Below are 19062 nucleotides of genomic sequence, written 5' to 3' on the forward strand. Positions count from 1 at the left end.
ACCGACTACCGTATGGTAAATCGGTAAGTAACTTGAACTACTTCCTGGCAGAGGGCGATAGTGTCCCATTTTGCGAAAAATCAATCGGTAACTTGTTGAGTAGTTTGAGCACTGATCTATAGATCAATGGGGTAGAGCAGATGGCGTTCGTTCTCGGGGCACAAATTCAAACCCCCTTGAAAATAGGCATATCTAGCCTCGTTGGATCTGTAGTCATTGCTTTATGAGTGAGATGGGCGTTGGAAATGTTTTTACACGCGCTGTAAATTCGTTATAATCAAAATAAACTTTCTGTACCATTACACTATAACTTCATTTAATGACACGATGACAGAAAAGTTATATTTATTTTTATTTGCCGCATGTTTTATGTGGCAAGGTAAGTTTAAGCGAATTATCAAATTGTACTTTTTATGCATATGTATATAGTATAACAATTTAAATTGCAGTAAAATAGTAGAAAAGATGTATATGATTCCTTATAGCTATGGTGCAACCACTATATTCTTAAGGATTTTACTGAACTAATGAATTAGTTTTGTTAGTTAAATGCAATATAGAATTTTATATTGTTAACATTAATATGTGTTTTTCAGTTATACCCTCCCTTCAAGATTCAAGCTCATGTCAAATTCCATTAATTATAAGAGGATCATGGTTTTCATGGGAAAATGGCATGAATACTTTAACAGAAATAAATGCTGAATCAATGACAAACCGTGGCTATTGTGTAAATATGTTAGAAGAATATCATGTTAATTATACATTTGTATTCCAACATAATAAATGTTATCATTGCGTTAAGTTAATTGTTAGAACAGTTAATGTATTGGAAAAACTTGAAGGTAGTAATTTTAAAACAATTGATAATAATAATGTAAATATGCTAACATGATTTACTTATAGTACATTATAATTGATTGTTGTTTTAGTGAGTTGTGTGAATTTGCCTGATAATGTTGAGCCAACTGTGAAAAATGTATGTAAAGGATTAAGACCTGATCAACAGTTGATAACATTATTTTCAGAGAATTATGTCCCTGTAAATTGTAGATCATCTCTTGAAGGTGTTTGGCAATTTGCATATCAGGCAAGTACTTGACAATAAAGCAATGGAGTACTTATGAACAAAGGCTTAATTCTTCCATTGTTATTATAGAATCGATTTAGGTTCACAGGAGAATGTAATCATCCTGATGCACAAATTCGATCGTGTCAAACTGCAGGAACACAATTTTTAATAACCAATCAAAAATTCAATATAACATACAAACAGTGTCCTGGAATGAAAGACACTTTTGATGGAGGTAAGATTTTCATTGTCCTAATGAATTTTTCACTGCAGAATTTCTACAGTATTGTTTGTTACCTTTGTCTTTGAAATGTTGCAGTGGTGGAATATAATTGTTTGGGTGACTGGTTTGTTGACAAAAATCACTTTTTCGCGGTTGCAAATACAAAGGAATCTAGGAAAGATGAAAAATATCGATGTTTCTTAAAAAATCGTGATGATGATCTATATATTGGAGTATCTATCACTGCTGAATGTAATACATTAAAAACTGTTGAAAAAAGTCCAGAACGATTGAGAGTAACACCTGTTAAAGCAGAAGTTGTGGAGCCAGGATGTAGATTACCAGAGGACATGAGTGGACAATGGATAAACACTGCCAACATTGATGCGGATATTTTTATTAACGAAACACATATCATTGAAACTTGGTATCCGGATGAAGGTCGTTACAGACGTACAATTTATGTTTGCCGCGAAGCAAAAGATACAAGGGTAATGATGGCAAGATTAACTGTTGATGGATGGTACGAATATCTAATATTATTTAATAGAATACGTGTCTGATTATGTTTTATTTGGGAATTTTGATGTTTCCTTTTCAGTCAGAAAGATTATGTTTGTTTCGATTTCGTACGTCGACATCACAACATTATAAGATATCGACGCGGTATTGCAGTTATTAAAGACAACTTTCCTACAGTTTGCTCTTGGGTTCAATTCCCTAACAAAGAAGCTTGGAAGTATGATTTATTTTTAGGTTCGTACTAAAACATATACTTTACAGGTAAATGCACTTAATCATTTTCTCTTATCAATGTTTGTTGTACGTTTAGCCAAGAATCCTGTACCGGTGCGTTGTCCTGTCGCTGGAAAATATATGTTCCACCAAAAAGGAGACGTGTTATTCGAAACTAGAATCTTAGGAGGTGTTACATTATCACCTCGTCCAAATATCTATTGCAAACAAAATATTTCAGATTTCTCTGTATGCGATACTGATCAAAAGGAAATTGCTATTGATGAAACCTATTGTTTGTCAGTAGATCATTTAGGAAGACCTGTAGACATTTACAGTAAGTTTAAATTTCCATATTAGAAATAATTAAAATTGTATGTTTGATGTTTAACTTGAAATGTACAGGTTTGCCGGATTATAAAATGAAATGCATCGGATTTTGGAAAGAAAATCTAAAATCGTACTTAATAACGCATGATGAGCTAGATCCTTTCAGCAAATATCGTTGTTGGGTATATCAAAGAGCAGATTTAAACAAAGTCCTTATGTCTGAAGCTATTGGACCGTTCTGTGATCTCAAACAAGATGTTACAAGTAGTAATTATACCGAGGGTGCTGCAGTTGCATTAGAATTACAGGTAATATTAAATATCTACATTATTTCTGGATTAAATATTGAATAACACATTTTATAATTTAGGAATACGAAAGAGAACGCGATCGATGTCCAATGTATTTTGATGATGGATCTAATCCTTGGGTAGAAACTGAAAATTATATCCAAGTATTCCATTACGGAAGTGGAGGTATAAAAATATCATTTTCATATCCGTCCTTATCGTTAATAATTAACGTAATTTGTATACGTTTTATAATCACATAGTATATTGATACTTTTTTATTACATCATTTTGTTACATTTAAGAGATTAGAATTTCGACTTTAGCTAACAACTTTTTATACCTCTAATATGTGCTAATATTAAATCCGTCCATTTTATGTATATAAAATTTATTAGAATAATTATGTACTGAATTTATATTTACAATTATATAATGTATATTGCCAAGTACATAGAAATTTTTAGTACTGATGTGTTGTAACAAAATGATATATTTTATTTATATATGTTACAATGTAGAATACATTTACAAAAAAGTGCCTTATTCATATTTTCAAAAGTGAATCTTCAGAATTGCTCATATAAATTAAAAATACAGAAATTTTATAATCTCATACGTTTTAAAATTGCTATATTATATAGAGATCTAAAGTTTAATTATACTTTTTTTTACAAATTTTTGTAATAAAGTACAATTTTATATAAGATTACATTTAATTTTATACTATTTATGTTTTTATTATGCATGTATGAATAAAATTATAAAATGAGAAAACATGCAAACAATTTATTTTGTCCAACTGACTTTGGGTATATCAAAGTGTTCTGTTAAACTATCCAAATGTCTATTAAATTCCTCTACCCGTTGTTTATGTGTCATGGAGGCCTTTTGTTTTATTCTTTCAGTTTGCTGTAAATAATTATACATATGACTATGGATAATGAACTTATTAATTTTTAGGTACAAATTTAAAAACTAAGTCATTACCATTTTCTCTTGCATCGTTTGAAAAGCTAATTCGGCTTTCGTTCGTTTAACTTCCACAGTTTTATTCTTTTCTTCCTCTAAAACTTTTGTCACTTCCACCAATTTTTTCTTCTTACCTTCTTTATTTTTCTTCCTAATTTTGAATAAATATAATCATAAAATTAATTGGAATTTATATGTTTAATATTAAGTTCATTACGTGTATAATTAACAACATTCAGAGTTGTGAGACATCTGTCAAATTTAGTATAACTCGACTTAACCTAAAACGAAAATAAAATTTGACGTCTATATACGTACTTTTTGCTTACACATTGATCACTTTTTAGCTTTAAGGGTCCTTTTGCTACATGTGCATAAGGATCCTCATCGTTTGCCGATGGCATGTTAAATGTTTAAATAAATATTTTGTTACTTATACTGCTTTTTGACACAAAAAAACTCTTGTCAAGTTTATACTGTATCGTACTGCGACCTACATGAAGCAGTGACTATAGATAGTCACTATCTATAGTCACTGCATGAAGCTAGCCGGAAGGAATAAGAGAAAGAAAAGGAACTCGATTTACAATATTTATAAATAATATATAATATATAAAAATATATGAAATCATTTATCTTCTTATTTTTGTTATTTTATTATAAAAGATCTTCAGCATAATAACAGTTGCTCCATAAAATTAAAAGAACTTTTACCCATAGAATATGAAACATAGAAAATTTAAACGGTTTCCGCTATACGTAACGCGCCGATTCGCTCTCTGTTGGCAAGAGTCCTGAGTATATTTTGCGCATGCGCACTACAATTATTTATTATAAAACAAACTTCTCGATAATTAAGAAATTATTCACTCACAAACAATGAAAATGATATATTTGTAAATCACAAACGATTTCCAATCAATTACAGTTATCGCAAAATCTGTTTATTATAAAAAATTGCTAAAAAGCTTCGGCTCACATCATAATTGAAATAAAATTGCTAATTACAAAAGAACTGATTTCTCACACACGTTAAAAATAGACTCACAATTAATCACAAACGATTTACAAACGAAATACACTAAGAAAAATTAAAAATAATCATATTTTATTATTCCTTCCGGCTAGCTTTATGTAGGTCGTACTGCGTACTGCACAAATCAACCTGCGGGAATGAATCGATTCTCGACATGGTGAAATCGATTATGCTGTGACGTCACAAGTATCAACCAATGAAATTTCTATATATAATATCATAAAATGATTCAAAATTTTCTGCTTAATGTTGTCAACTTAAAGACGTAAAGTATTTGATTATTCTTATTTTTATAACGATAGTAAAAACTTTTTGTAAAGGTAAGCCATTCCATTTAAAAAATGGATTACATCATTTTATTCCTCTTCATATATATACGTGTATATACATAACACAACTGTCATATTTTAAGGATCATAATAAATTGGTATAATATTGTTAATAATTCTCCATTAATTATACAAGTTTACTTAGCATCATATTTGTGTACATATAGCAATCAATTATTTGTAATCTCTATGCCGTGATGAATTAATCTTAATTAAATCATTCTGAAAGTGTGTACTATATGATAATTGATATTTTGCGTTTGTATTTCATACTAGCTACCATCGTCTCTACGTTAACTTTTAAATGTTATATTTATTTTTTCTCGATGGTTTTAGGATAGAACAACAGTACTGTTACTTAACTGATCAGCTAAAAACACAATATAAAAAATTTTTACTTATTCCTAAGGTGCTCGAAGAATGTATGTGTCTCATTATCATTTATATGAGCGTATTTGGTTTAAGTATAATTTTTTTTGTTTTTCATTAAATTTTCTATGAGTTTTATACATTTTGAACGAAGAACGGCTAAAGCTCAGATTTAAAAAAATTTTCTACAGTAATTAATAAATCAATCAATCAATTCAGAATAAAATCATTGCTGAACACTCCCTTGCACATTTGATCCCCATTCTGCTATCAATGTCTTGGGCTTTTTGATAAGAATGTACGAGAATGTAAAACTTGTTATGCGTATTAGCGAACACCACTTCTAGAATGTGCTATAAGCCACTGCAATGTTATATCAATATTGTCTTTTTCTTTGCATGAAATGCTATAGCAACAGATTTCACGGTCTTGAATGGCTGATAGATTCCTGAAATATAAACATATTATGTTAACAATATATTAATTGACAGTTTTATATATTGTCTCATTTAAAATACAAGAAAGAATGCACATACATTCTTTCTATAAGCCCATTCTCATCAAGAGCATGGGGTAAATCCCTTTTGTTGCCAAGAACCAGCACTGGTATACCAGAGAGCTGTGGTTTATCTAACAAATTGTGTAACTCATTGCGACTTGCTTCTATTTTCTCAGCATCAGCTGCATCTACCATATATACTATTGCATTTACTCCTCTGCAATATCTTTCCCACATAGATCTAAACCTTGGTTGGCCTCCAATGTCCCATACCTTTATAGTGACATTGCCTTTTGTAATTTTACGCATGTTAAACCCAACTGTGGGAATCATATCCTCGCTAAACTGTCCTGACTAAAAAAAAAAAGACATAAGTTATAAAATCAGACATTTCAAAACAGTACACCACCTATTAAAAGAAAGCAGATGTTTATATATTTGATGCAATTATATTTGCCACCTACGTTTATCTGCATAAAGAAGAAATATGCTAACGAATAGGAGCATGTTTTTAAAATAAAAAATTAACACAAGAATTAACACATGAATATAGGAAATTTTCATACAAGGGCGGATTCGAGATTTATACCGATGACGAATTATTTCGAACGAGGTATAGAATCTAACCAAAACGGTGCATATTCTGGGGCTTCGTTAGGATGAATTCAAAAAATTTTCGGACGAACAAAGTGTCCATTAAAAATGTATTTCATTAAAAAGGATCGAAGACAAAACTATCGATTAGAAACATGGAACAACAGAAGAAATTTCTCGTACCGCTATAACATTTACGAAGGTGGTTTTTCCACTGTATTGCAAGCCGACAAGAGTAAGTTCCATTTCCTCTTTCCAGAAGAGGGATTTAAACCAGTCCAGGATCCGATTGATGAGAGCCAACATTTTTCAATCGTTCGGAGCAAAATCTTACTCCACCGGTAGAAAAAAATATACTCAAAGTACACTGCTCACTGGCTTTGACATGTAGTCATTTGCACCCGAGTACGACGTTAGTCCGTCAGCTCCGAAAGTATGTACCGCGCTAGTCAGTGGTTGGCGCTGACTAATCGCGCGGCACTAGTATTTACGATGCGTCACAAGATGTTATACACAAATTTATCTCATGAAAAAGTAATATCTTGCGTGCTAAACAAGCTTATCGTAGGTGGTAGCGGATGGTGGTCGAACGATCTTGACAGTTCGGGCATTGACGCGCAGCAGAAGATGTTACAGTGATTCTCAACCAGATGTTGCTCGCGTTCCGGTATCTCGGTTAATTAATAATTTATTGTACAGAAACCAAGCGACCTCTGTTCCTTTGTCTCAAAATACTTTTATCATTGTGTATACCGCATAGTTACTGTATAAAAAACGATAGATATCGGGCCAGTTGTGACCCAAACTTACGAAAGTAAATTAAATTATTCTATAGTTATCTGAAGCGTTGGCCAAAAGTTACATTTGTATTTGTAAAAATGCATAATTGTAGTTGTTAAATTTACAACGTTTCGATCATTTTTATATTGTTGATATAAATGTTTAATTCGTTATTGGCAGAAGAGTAGAAGTTAACAGAGTATTATTCTTTTGAAATTTAATTACGAAAGTTGATCAGATGATCGCGGTAGTTAACTCTCGACAATTTCAGAGTGCTAAGTATCTATATGTATATTGGCCCAGTGGTTTTCAACTTTAAAATTTGATTCGTATAGAACGAAACAACAGTTGAACGGATTTCGTAATTTATCAATTTTTTCCACATGTATATTCAAATGTGATAATGATTCTCGGTATCATCAACTGTCGTTACGTTTATTTAAATATTATAAGATATTAATTGAATTATTTATGTGACATAAAATCTATACGAATTACTTTCCCGTCAATATTGAGTAGATTTAAATATAAATGTAAATTTCTTATACGGTATGGCCGAGATCGGATTCATTTGAAATTGTTCATTCCGGCGATAGTATCCCAACCATAACCGATTCATAAAACGCAAACTTTTTTATGCACCACTGAACCATGACATTATGTTAATTACTTCAGCGATTGCGTAGCGACTATTATAAGTCTCTGATGACAAAAAGCATGGTACTCTGCATACGAAGAACAGTTTCTTTCAATTAGATTTTTGATTCATTAAATAGGTCAGGATCCATTGAATGCTACATTCATTACTGTAGGCGTTCACTTGTATAGATGTATGTTTACTTTTCTTTTAAATTTATATCATGATCTGCAATTTTAGTTCAAGACTAAAACCGTGAATAAATAATAAACAGTTCCTTTTATTTTTCACAAAGGATTTGTCTAATTTTTTCTATTAAATATAACATAGACGTAAAAAATACATAACAACTTATCATTTTTCAAAAGAAAAAATAAAGAAAGGGAAGAGAAGAAAAACAATGTTTTTGGAATGTTTGCGAGTTGTTCGATTAAAAGATATCGGTAACGTAGGCAATTTTTCGTCTAGTATCGACCTTTGGTTTTATCTTCGTTAGAACGATTGCTTTCTGTGACTTCAGCAATTTTACAACCCCTTTGAATCGCGACGTCTCTTTGATAGGGGTAGATTTACTCAAGTGGGCCTGAATGGGCTAAGCTCTCAAAAACCGAAGGCAAATGATGGAAGCGTTCCATTCTTTATCTTTCTCTTTAACCAAAAGAAGCCTACGCTGTACACGAATGTATGTACAGTAGAGCCCAGTATAACATAGGGGATACATTTCATGTTACGCAAATTATAAAAATTTGTATTATGCGGAGGTCTACTCTACAATGTATTGTCTCTCCTTTGAAAGAAATAAGTAGAGACATGATAGATGTTCGATACTTTTCCTTATTGTTAGTTCATTTGTAAATTGTTATTATGTACATAGCCGCGTTTACAGAACAAAATTCATTAATTATAATAAAAGGTTTTTCTTTCGTTGTTGCATTCTTTTTAAATAATTTTTTTATTCGTAATATCTAAATGTAAATTCGTATATAAATTATTATTATGCGCACGGTACTCACGTTACTTGACTTTATTATCCCTCTTTTATTTTATTTTCTATTAATTTTTTTTTTTCATTTTTTTTCCTTTACGCTAGCGTCAGTGTAAAGCATGGCGCAATGACTGTAATCATGATTGTTCTCATTTTTCTTACGACGCGACGGTACAAAACTATCCTAGCTATGTACAGGGTGTACGAAACGTGCAAAGCGAACGAAACACCGAGCGGACCGTTTTGTGTCATCATGCTATCCGATTACATGTCTGCCTGTGTGGTATTATAATACAAAGTTCGAGAATCGTTATGGTTAATTGTTGTAATTCTATCGGCAATACGTAAAAATGGTTTCTTTCGAGCATACAAACAGCTATATAAAATCCCTTTCACGTCGAAAGGGTGAGCAAGTATCCGTTATTAAATATCGCATAGCAAGTAGTACGCGAAACACGCCCAAACTTTTTTTCACAGTCATAAAACGTTTCATTTATGGAATATACAAAACGACCTATATTACAAACCACCCGCTTAGAAAAATAGAAATATTTGCTTTGTTAGGTTTAACGTGTGCGAAATTGATAAAACTTTGATCCTCGTGTCCCATTCGAAACGGTTTGTTAAACTATTATAAACGCTTGTAGACAATCCCTGACTCTTTAACAACAATTTTAACAACGCCGACGACGAGGTTAAACAATTCGATTCAACAATTTAGCACTACAGAGATTCGCGGTTTAAATAGAAAAACACGCTGGTTAATTCTGTATGTATTTGTCACGTCCGAGTCCTTATCCTTTTTTCCCCTGCTTTTATTTTCTCTTACTACTCCTGAATCCCGTACAATAACCGTCTAGTAATACTGCGCAACCCTACAATACAATAATAGATCTCTAAACTGTGCACTTATACTCGGAGTACTATTACATTTATCGTTAGACTATGTTGGTATAGTAAGTAAATACCAGCGCTAGGAGAAGGCTAGTAGTAAAATTACTTTACCACCGTACTATCCCACTCTACTAATTACAATTACTCTGCTAACTACTGCTCAAACATTCTCCTAAGTATAGTAACCGGACTTATCTCACTAGCTTTAGTATACTCTACCACCGTTACCTAGTTCATAGAATAAGCAATAAGACATTCAGAAGCGGCTGTTGGCATGTTGAACACATTTAACAATCCAGGAAGTGACTCTATATAGATCATTTCTAGGCGGTGGTAGAGCTAATTGTAAGTTTGAAAATGTATAACGGTCCAAATTATTGGCAGAGAGATATTTAGATACACTGAGGTAGATCCACGCAGGGACCAACTTGCACTAGGGAGGTCAAGCAGCAGTGGAGTGTTTTTCGGAGCTTCCCCGATGTGCCCGAGGTAGGTCGTCGTGGTGATTTCAGCGAACAAAGGCTCGCTCAGACTTACAAAAAATTGTCTACAAAAAGGTCTGGACGAGCCTTAAAAATCCCACACTACCCCATCTTCCTTCAAGGAAGAAGGGGTGTCTACTACATATAAGAGGTATCTTCCACCACATAACAGAAAACAAAGGGAGGTTGAGCAGCAGCAGAGAAGGTCCCTGATCAAGTTGGGTTAGTGGGTGATAGGGAAGGTGTCGTAGAAAAGGAAAATTCGGACGTGACCAGTATAACGTAGAGGAGTCAAAGGGAGCTCCTAGTTCCCCTCGCTTTGCGACCATTTTGCGACCATCTGGGTACGATGTCCTTTCTTATCTGTCGGTCACTGTAAACGAAGTGAATGGACACGGAAAAGGGGAATCGCGGAGTTTCCTTTAACATCCCCGATACAACGTATGTTTAACGACGCGATATGTCGATAATCACAGATCCGACATTGCCAACCGTGTTACAAAATTGAAACGCAACCCCTTTGTTTATCGTCAACAACAATTCGTTGACGGTTCTTGTGCATTCGAACGATGTTCGCGCACGATCGTCAAGAACATTCTACATATACGTTAAAGGCACATTTCTTTACTCGCAAGGCACGGATGACGCTTTCTTCCTTAATCGTCTTCTTAAAAACAAAAACTCGGATGTCTGTTGTTGAAAACATGAGTTTCCTTTGCTTTGCGCGGCTTCGTGATGTCTACAATATAATCGGCATAAAAGCCAATCAGTAAAACATTCTAAATTACATACTATCCGCTGTACATACATGATTAGTTTACCTAGCGTATCTATCTTCTTATTTTCAACTGAGTGGCTTTTGAGTCGAACATATCGGATAGATAACGTATTTTATATACAATGTTGAATTACGGTTAGCCGTGTTTACCACTGCCGCATAGATAAATTACCTCTTATGCCATCGAATTTCTTTTTACCAACACCTTGTAAAATTTTAGACGAGTACATACACTTCTAAAACGTATTGACTATACAACGACGATACCATAAAAATGTATTCAAGAAATGCGATCCGATTCTTTTACTCACAACTGAGTAATTCTATGAAACTTAATTCTGGACACATGCACGCAAATTTAAAACCCCGTTTCCGTGGCGTTTATGTAACCCATGAAACCGTGGTATGAAAGTATGTGGACAATTCTATTAGATCGGTCCAATTAAGGTCACCAATATAAGTGTAATGAATCATGAATTTTTTGACACCTGAAGTATCCTAATTGAAAGAAAAGAAAAAAACAGAATCAAAGGAGATCTTCCCGAATTACGTAACGATAACGGTCGGTGGCATTGTTACGTAATCCTGATTCAAGACACACCGTTAACTCTCTTATATAATTCCCTGTTTTTATATAATCTTTGAGCGGCGCACGACCGCTGATGACAGCAAAACATTCTGCGGTCTTGCTATCGTCTTTCTATAGTATTTGAAAATTATATAAATTGAAAAATAATTCTAACAATATCTAAAACTGTCGACGATTGGAAGCTAGAACGAGGAGGGGGTTCGATCAAGTAATTTCACCCGGATCGAAGTAGGTGAGAGTAGTTTTTACTTATGGCTAGACTCGAATCATTGCGGAAAGCTTTGCAATTTCACCACGGTCAATAAAAAAACAATTATTCCTCGATTATGGTTGTTGCCTCGTAACACAGGCCAAATTACCACGGTCGGTAATATAATGACGATACTAATCTATACGCCGAAGCGATTTTTTTACATAATCTTCCCTCGGTTTTCATACCAACGCGATGTTACCAGAAATAGCTGATGCGTTCAGTCTCTAACGTTTATCGTAATAACGCAAAAGTTTCATGCTTTCTGGTGTACCATACTCGTAAAGAGGGTCTGGCTGGATCGATGGACGAACTAACTTATCGGCCGAGGCAGGTGTACGTACAGCGAACCGAAATAATATATCATGGATACCTGAATCGCGACAACAGGAATCCGTGACATTGAGTCGCGACATCCGGGTCTACCTTGGGTACAGTACCTCATTCTGTATACGTAAAACGTACGTATTGTATATTGTCATAGTGGAAGCGGATGGTCGGTGAATGCTGACATTCCATAGTGAAAGTGTATTTCCGTTTGCTGGTCGTTAGTGAACCGAAGGCTAACAAAACACTAAGGAGGATGTACGATCACTAGTGAGCGCGGATTTATTATTATCCCATTCACCGATTACACTTCATCGAAGTCGTACAACTGATCGCAAATAATTTATATTCACTGACCATCCACTTGTACTGTGATATTTAAATACATACGTGCATACAATATCTCTTTCTCTCTCTCACTCTCTCGTACGCGCGTTCTCCCTTTCTCTCCCTCCCTTTCTTTCTTCCCCTCTCACGAGTTCACGTTAAAAGTGGTCGCAATACGGAGCAATTATTTTTGTACTCTTGTGTACCATGGTGCGACGTATCTTCGATGATTTATCCGTTTAGATCTCGACGAAAGACCTGTCACAGATCAGAAAGATGAAAGAACGATACCCCGGATTGCGACTCGGTGAATCGATGGAAAAGAACGAGACGAATCGATGATGGCCACGAAGTAACTCGATCAGGTCACTCGGTCGTCGTGTAGGATTTTCGAAGATTCAGTTCCGACGCGGCCAAACTGTCGCCCTTTACGTAATAATCCGCCGCATCCCTTCTTCCCGAGGAGGTATTGCTGATTCCGTTGCCGATCGTTCCGTTCGACACACCGTTCGCGTGATGATTCTGCTGGTCTTTCTTCAAAGGTTTCCTCCTTTGCAGGTAACTTTGTTGGTAGAACTCGTTGAAAAGGAAGAAGAACATGGTCGCGTGAAGACCGATCAACCAAACGAACGCCTTCGGGTAGTTGCAATTGATGAAAAGCAATTGGAACGCGTGAATCATCACGACTACGAATTGGATCATTTGGAAGACGGTCAGATACTTCTTCCACCAGAGGTAAGGTTGCACCCTCGGGCCCATCGCGGCCAGTAAATAGTACGTGTACATCACGATGTGAACAAACGTGTTCAATAGCCCGAAGAAGGTAGAGTGACCGCCTGGAAAACATCAAAGTTAAATAAATATGTATTCGTCAGAATGGTACCACGGGCCGATGGAGATGGAACCTGCCTATAGTGTTAAGGAAAAAGGACTAAACTTCATTCAAGCTTAATTAAAATCGAACTAAATTTACGAAACATGACTTGTTTCTGTATTTGATTTACAGTGACTGTAGGTGATCTTAAAGCAAGGCCCAAGGATCATGGCCGGGTTACACCAGTAGTCGTCATTGTCCACGAAGCATGTAATTTTAAAGTAATTTTCAAACTGTTTTAAATAATTCTTGTTTCTTCTTACTAGTTATTATAGCTCGACAAGTCGTTAAAACTGCAAATCACTGTTCTAACAAAGGAAGAAGTAGAATGTTTGTAAGTGTCGTTAGCAGTGAGTTAATTTTAAGTCAACATCAACTTCTGTTTTTATATACCATCTGTCTGACAAGAGTTGACATTTTCAACTCATTTGCATTCGTACAATCATTGTCATCTTTTTAATTAATTTAGAAAAAAAGATCACGTACGTACCAGGTGTGAATTTAACGCCGAACCACACTGACATTGGCATGCAACCATGATGAATAACGTGTAACGTCGACACGTGATCATTCTTCTTCCTCAGTACGAAGAAGATCTACAAATTTGGTGTACAACAAGAAAAATCTTAGACCAACACGAGTTATCGAAGGAAAGAGAAATCATAAATTGCGATGCAAACTTTTATTCGAGATTATCGTTCTACTTACCGTGTCCATGAATTCCGTAAATTTGGAGAAGTAATACCACCAACAAGCGTGCACCATCTGCGCTTTTCAAAATTTTTAATTAGATAACATTCTTAATCATCGTGGTACAACGAATATTGAGAAGCAAATCCTTCAACATTTAAATATTTCAAAAAATTTAAAAAAATTGCTTCGACGATAGGTCTGGGTCACGATTGACCCAGTATCACTGAAACCTTCGAGGATTTGCTTTCAATTTGCAAGATTTACGTCGATAAACAGTCACTGGTGTCACTGTGCATTGTTCTGTGTATATCTGTTGGACTATCGAATAAACAATAAAAAAGGAATTTGTAAGTGTTGTAATTGTCATCGTGTAATAAAGGTGGTTTCTGTGTCATGTTTTTCTTTTGTTCACGTTTCGTGGTGTGTTAAGTGGCGTTAATTGCATAAAGCGGCTATATCAAAGTGTGTTAAGCTTATTACAATAACTACAGTGTATTCTAATACTACTTAAGAAATTTTAGTGTTAATATAAGTTGCAACTACAGAGTCGAGTGATATGAACTTGTATAGAATAATAGAGGATGCATGAGAAATGCAGAAGAAAATTTATCCATTGCTTTTCAATTTAATCACAAAGAAATATCTCGAAAATGTGTTTATGAATCAATGTAAAAGTTTCCGATGTTAATTTGGGGATAGATCACCCACCCTCATTGTTTGGGGTCGATCGCTGTAGTCTACGGGTTGACACCTTAGAGAATAGTCGCCAGTCAGCCAGCCGGATAATCCTATCTGGAACCACAACCGCCCACAGACCATACTCCGATCAATCAAAAGAATAAACAAATCAAAGATGAAAGATAGGCACGGTAGAGATAAATAAACAGCACAAATTATTTATAAATATAGTGTCGAATATGGCGGCCTTGTTTAAGGAAAAATCTGATCTAGAGATAGGAGATTCCAAGTTTAGTAATTGATTTATTTAGCAATGTACGAAGGAACCAACATGTATTTTACCTAGGAATAGTACATAGTTAGCCTGGAATGTTTTCCCTAAGGAACAAGGTGAACCGAATACTCGTTTCATGTAACTTAACCCAGACTAACTCAGGCATAATGTATAATAACTCTCGAGTATCGATGTAATTAGTGAAGCTTTCTCTTAGACCGTCATTTTCCTTAGGGAGGGTTAGCGTGCTCGTCACTGTACGTGCTTCTCCTTAGGGGCATACTCTACATCCACTAATCCACTACTTAGCAAGGAGTTCATGCCTAATGGAATAGTTCAAATACAGTGCAGAATTGATACCAGTGAATACGTATATACGTATACTCGATATTTTTAACATTGACACTGGACATAAAAGATAAAAGCTGAGACAGGTATAGTCCAGTGCAATCCCTTTTACGAGTATTTATACAATTATCCTTCATTTTCATTCAACAAAGAAACCATTACTCACCAATTTGAATAAAACTTTCCGAGTTTATAAGTTTCATTTAAATAGGTAAGTAAGCATTATCGGTACAGAAGACTGTTAGCAACAGATAAACAAGCGAACATAAAAGAAAAAGTCAATTGAAAACGAAATAGAAAAGCACGAAGCGTTTTAGTGTAATTTACTCGTTCATCGCAGGCCGTTTTCCTCCCTTGCCTTGGTCGACTACCTACAAAAGCCACAAGCTAGCACCTTTAAATACGTGAAACGTTTAATCGTCGACGTATGCGTACACGTAGCCACAAGTATTCTATGATTAACATAATTTACTGCAAGAATATATACAGAGACTCGTGTGGTCACAGCCGGCCATGAGTATGCAACTATTTGTGAAACTACGTTTTCCATATTTTGTTTGTTGATTAAGTCGTTCCATTGCTTTGGTCATTTTTGAAAGAATTTTTCGCTATGAAAAAACATTGTTGCTATGTAGCTTCATGTACGCAGGTAAGTATAATTGAAGAAGAAGAATTTGGCATTCGTTGAAGTTCGTCTCGTTGAATTGGTGGTCGATGATCGCTCATCTGTTGAACGAACGAAACATTGAACTTACCCTCACCGCCGTCGGATTGTTGCTATAGTCCACTGGTTGACAACGGAAACTATAGTGGCCCCACCATCCTCCCATCAGGCACTGTTGTTTATCGTTATTCGATTGTTTTTTGCAAAATTAACCACTTGTTCTGCACATTCTTTTATGCCTAACGAAAGCCGGTCTCGAGTTCGAAATACTTTCAAAAATTTAGTTAAGACTTTCCAGAAAAGTATCAGAAAAGCGACATTGTCGTTATTCATCCCCATGATTTCGAACTCGACGACTCGATTCGGACATTCGACGTTCCCGCCAGAAATGAAACACTCATCTCTCTGTTCACTGTTTATGAATAATAGACATATCGGTTCGGTGCATGCAACAAACACGTATGAACGATATTAAAAAAAAAAAAGAAAAAAAACACGGAAAAGTGTAAAGGTGCAAAAGTGAGCGAGAGACAGAGAACAAACAGACGTAAAAAAGCGGGATACGCGATTGAAACAGGGTTGTTACCTCATAGAACAGCCACGCGGAGAACAACATTTGGAATAGATTGTAGGCTATCAAGGCGTTCTTTAATTGAAACGGTTTCCTATTCTCCATCCATTTAGGGCCTATAACTTTGACTACGTATACGTAGCTTAGGCAGATGAACAGCGTTGGGAACGGTGAACTCATCAGGAACCAATTCGTTGTCCTTTGATCTGAAAATGAAAAACATGAAACAGAGTGATTCTAATCATTACCATCTTAATTATTTCCTTGGACGAAAAATATGTTCTATAAATACAGGGTGATCAAACGGTTCCTTTTAGAAAATAACCCGTTCGAAAGGTATCTGTTCACTGAGGTAAAAGCATAACAGCCTCGACCTACGAGGTTACTTCACACTCATCCATACCCTTCTTGTCCTTCGAAAGTTCAATCAACTACCGCGTCGTTTGTGCTCGAACCAGTCGTAAAATTTGTTTCATTAACCGGTCTTTGGTCGAAACGACCTTGAACACGCCTCAGGGTGGTCGTGAATCATGGAAGCCCATCAAATTTTTTCAAAGCTTCCTGTATTTCAGACCTTCACGACGATTTTAATTAGCTATTAATTTTCCTGACATGAATCTAAGATGGAATGCCGAAGATCGTGACGATTCGTAAGGTTCAGTTTCCGCGTCGTGGAAAGTTCTAAAATTGGAAGATTCAAGAATAAAGTATCGTGTTTGCCTGTTTGCGCGGCGGAAAGAAGCATCAAAATCTTCCTTGAAAAGCGGCGACTGTTTCTTCGAATCGCATGAAATGAATAATTCATTTTCGGTGCAGCTACCGTAACACCGCGACGAATGACGTTCGTTTAACCGCTACGAAATTCCATGTAATTTCAACCCTATTTTTCATGCTTGTGCGCTCATCGAAATCTCCAGATTCCTAAGCATCTCCTCTGTTAATGGACGCTCAATATCATCTTCCAGCGAACGAAAATCTTATCCTTTTTTTGTTTACACAGATCTGAACACCTTTAATTAAAAACGTAAAAAAAAAGTTATTAATTTAGAAATTTGGAAGGAAAAGAAACAGACGGTAGGTAAGCGGCGAAAGTTGACGAGATTGTGAAACAGGGCAATGATTAATCTATTCGAATTAATGTTACAGCTGAAGTTTCTGAATTCAACAGACTATTATAGAGTTTCTTTTTTTCGTATTGCGAAAATTTTTTCGTTGTTTTATGTTTCCTGCAAGGAAGTCTTCGAAACTTGTGTCCTGATTGCGATAGGAGACGAGTGTGTTTGCATTATTTTTTAGGAGAATTTTTCGCAAGGTCATGGTTGTGCAATCATGGTGAAATCTACATTCGAAAACATGTGCATTTTAAGATAAAATCTTTAGAGGGTTTTAAACTTCTAGAAAATTTTCTGAAGTTCTCCTTTGTATTTGATTTATAATAATTGGCAACGCACAATTTTTTCATTTTGCAATTCAAGTTTCTTTTAAATTTATTATTATTTACGTTTATTGGTCGAGTGTAATATTTCCATCAACATTTGAAATAAAGTTGCAAAATCTTTCAATATTCTGAAAATGTTTGTTCAATTAACGGTAAACGATCATCGAAGAAACAAACATCTGTCGTTTATTCAGGTAGCCGAATAAAGAAGGGTTAATCTTCGTTGACGAGATAATAAATTTGACCTCAGACGATCAAAGATTTTTACGTACTGTATATTTATAAGTCTGATTTATAAGCTTACCTGCATGTTTGTCGAGTATCTCGTGGAGCCGGTCCACGTACTGCATTACAATCGACATCTTTCCTCCTTGTCCCGTAGGGATCCTTTACAAGATATATTCCCGACGAATAAATCAAGGGTGGCGCAGCTTTTCACCAACAGATTCGCGAGTTCCTGAAACGAATGAAGAAAGAAAAAGAAACCGGTTATCATCAGATGCAATGAGGAAGGTCAATCCTGAAAGTGTATTAACGTATTAATGTTCTCTGTTTACTGTACCAAAAACCTTCGGCAGACGTCTGGTATATGGCTTGATTTTTAATTTTTAATATCCTTAAGGAAAGAAGTTTTTCTGTTGGTCTATTAGTGCGAACGAGGGCGGATTACTTAACACCAGCTGACCGACCAATCGGTTACATAAAATATAACCGATCTGTGTCATGATTTTCAGCATGGCCATTGAATTAGAAGCGATTTCGCGCGAGCACGCCGCCCAAAATCGGTCCGATCCGAAATTCACCTCGTACTTTCGCTTACGAAAGTGAGCAGAGAATTTTTGTTATGGATTACACGGACAAGACGCTGCGCAACTTATGGGCCGACCATGAATCGTCACGGCCTTGAACCATTACCAACCAGCCTACCTTTACCGTTTCCAACCGACCAACCTTCGAATTTCACTCGTCAACGATGCTTCGAATCTGCGAATACAGCTAATCACTCTGATCTCTTTCTTATATA

The 19062-nt window shown here is 35.3% G+C and overlaps 4 protein-coding genes across 7 annotated transcripts in view; 1 reads left to right on the top strand and 3 right to left on the bottom strand.

Annotated features, from left to right (window-relative positions):
* The first annotated feature begins 201 nt into the window (after window positions 1-201).
* Window positions 202-3355, top strand: LOC114878713. The gene is made up of 9 exons (XM_029192818.2): window positions 202-379; window positions 597-845; window positions 933-1090; window positions 1160-1307; window positions 1392-1818; window positions 1897-2051; window positions 2128-2367; window positions 2436-2668; window positions 2731-3355. Exons 1-9 carry the CDS (start codon window positions 328-330, stop codon window positions 2911-2913), a joined length of 1845 nt encoding a protein of 614 aa, XP_029048651.1. The 5' UTR covers window positions 202-327; the 3' UTR covers window positions 2914-3355.
* A 70-nt stretch (window positions 3356-3425) lies between these two features.
* LOC114878717 (protein FAM32A) lies at window positions 3426-4128 on the bottom strand. The gene is made up of 3 exons (XM_029192824.2): window positions 3941-4128; window positions 3641-3773; window positions 3426-3562 (listed from the first exon to the last, which is right to left on the bottom strand). Exons 1-3 carry the CDS (start codon window positions 4024-4026, stop codon window positions 3440-3442), a joined length of 342 nt encoding a protein of 113 aa, XP_029048657.1. The 5' UTR covers window positions 4027-4128; the 3' UTR covers window positions 3426-3439.
* LOC114878715 (ADP-ribosylation factor-like protein 8B-A) lies at window positions 3940-7100 on the bottom strand. The gene is made up of 3 exons (XM_029192823.2): window positions 6633-7100; window positions 5893-6209; window positions 3940-5804 (listed from the first exon to the last, which is right to left on the bottom strand). Exons 1-3 carry the CDS (start codon window positions 6753-6755, stop codon window positions 5684-5686), a joined length of 561 nt encoding a protein of 186 aa, XP_029048656.1. The 5' UTR covers window positions 6756-7100; the 3' UTR covers window positions 3940-5683.
* A 1582-nt stretch (window positions 7101-8682) lies between these two features.
* The window catches only part of LOC114878714 (elongation of very long chain fatty acids protein AAEL008004-like), a 30729-nt gene continuing 20349 nt past the window's right edge, over window positions 8683-19062 (bottom strand). For 2 of the 4 annotated variants that reach the window (XM_029192820.2, XM_029192819.2), the window contains exons 2-7: window positions 18343-18495; window positions 16616-16806; window positions 14774-14857; window positions 14081-14137; window positions 13863-13968; window positions 8683-13334 (exon numbers count right to left, since the gene is read on the bottom strand). In XM_029192820.2, coding sequence (XP_029048653.1) covers window positions 12865-13334; window positions 13863-13968; window positions 14081-14137; window positions 14774-14857; window positions 16616-16806; window positions 18343-18400 — 966 coding nt within the window. In that variant the 5' untranslated portion in view covers window positions 18401-18495 and the 3' untranslated portion in view covers window positions 8683-12864. Of the gene's footprint in view, window positions 13335-13862; window positions 13969-14080; window positions 14138-14773; window positions 14858-16120; window positions 16202-16615; window positions 16807-18342; window positions 18496-19062 lie in introns of all 4 variants that reach the window. The other 2 variants (XM_029192822.2, XM_029192821.2) reach the window with 2 other exon arrangements.

Source organism: Osmia bicornis, chromosome 2, assembly GCF_907164935.1.
Source record: "Osmia bicornis bicornis chromosome 2, iOsmBic2.1, whole genome shotgun sequence".
In the NCBI taxonomy this organism is placed as follows: domain Eukaryota; kingdom Metazoa; phylum Arthropoda; class Insecta; order Hymenoptera; family Megachilidae; genus Osmia; species Osmia bicornis.

What these genes read in the sequence shown, in the direction of transcription:
- LOC114878713 (XM_029192818.2), top strand. Translation starts at nt 328, where the DNA reads ATGACAGAAAAGTTATATTTATTTTTATTTGCCGCATGTTTTATGTGG. An exon ending in GAAGTATGATTTATTTTTAG is followed by an intron (nt 2,052 to 2,127) that starts GTTCGTACTAAA and finishes TTGTACGTTTAG; the next exon opens with CCAAGAATCCTGTACCGGTG. An exon ending in AAGACCTGTAGACATTTACA is followed by an intron (nt 2,368 to 2,435) that starts GTAAGTTTAAAT and finishes TGAAATGTACAG; the next exon opens with GTTTGCCGGATTATAAAATG.
- LOC114878715 (XM_029192823.2), bottom strand. Translation starts at nt 6,755, where the DNA reads ATGTTGGCTCTCATCAATCGGATCCTGGACTGGTTTAAATCCCTCTTC. An exon ending in CCTTCGTAAATGTTATAGCG is followed by an intron (nt 6,210 to 6,632) that starts GTACGAGAAATT and finishes TTTTTTTTTTAG; the next exon opens with TCAGGACAGTTTAGCGAGGA. An exon ending in AATGGGCTTATAGAAAGAAT is followed by an intron (nt 5,805 to 5,892) that starts GTATGTGCATTC and finishes TTTATATTTCAG; the next exon opens with GAATCTATCAGCCATTCAAG.
- LOC114878717 (XM_029192824.2), bottom strand. Translation starts at nt 4,026, where the DNA reads ATGCCATCGGCAAACGATGAGGATCCTTATGCACATGTAGCAAAAGGA. An exon ending in GATCAATGTGTAAGCAAAAA is followed by an intron (nt 3,774 to 3,940) that starts GTACGTATATAG and finishes ATTCAAAATTAG; the next exon opens with GAAGAAAAATAAAGAAGGTA. An exon ending in AAACGATGCAAGAGAAAATG is followed by an intron (nt 3,563 to 3,640) that starts GTAATGACTTAG and finishes AATTATTTACAG; the next exon opens with CAAACTGAAAGAATAAAACA.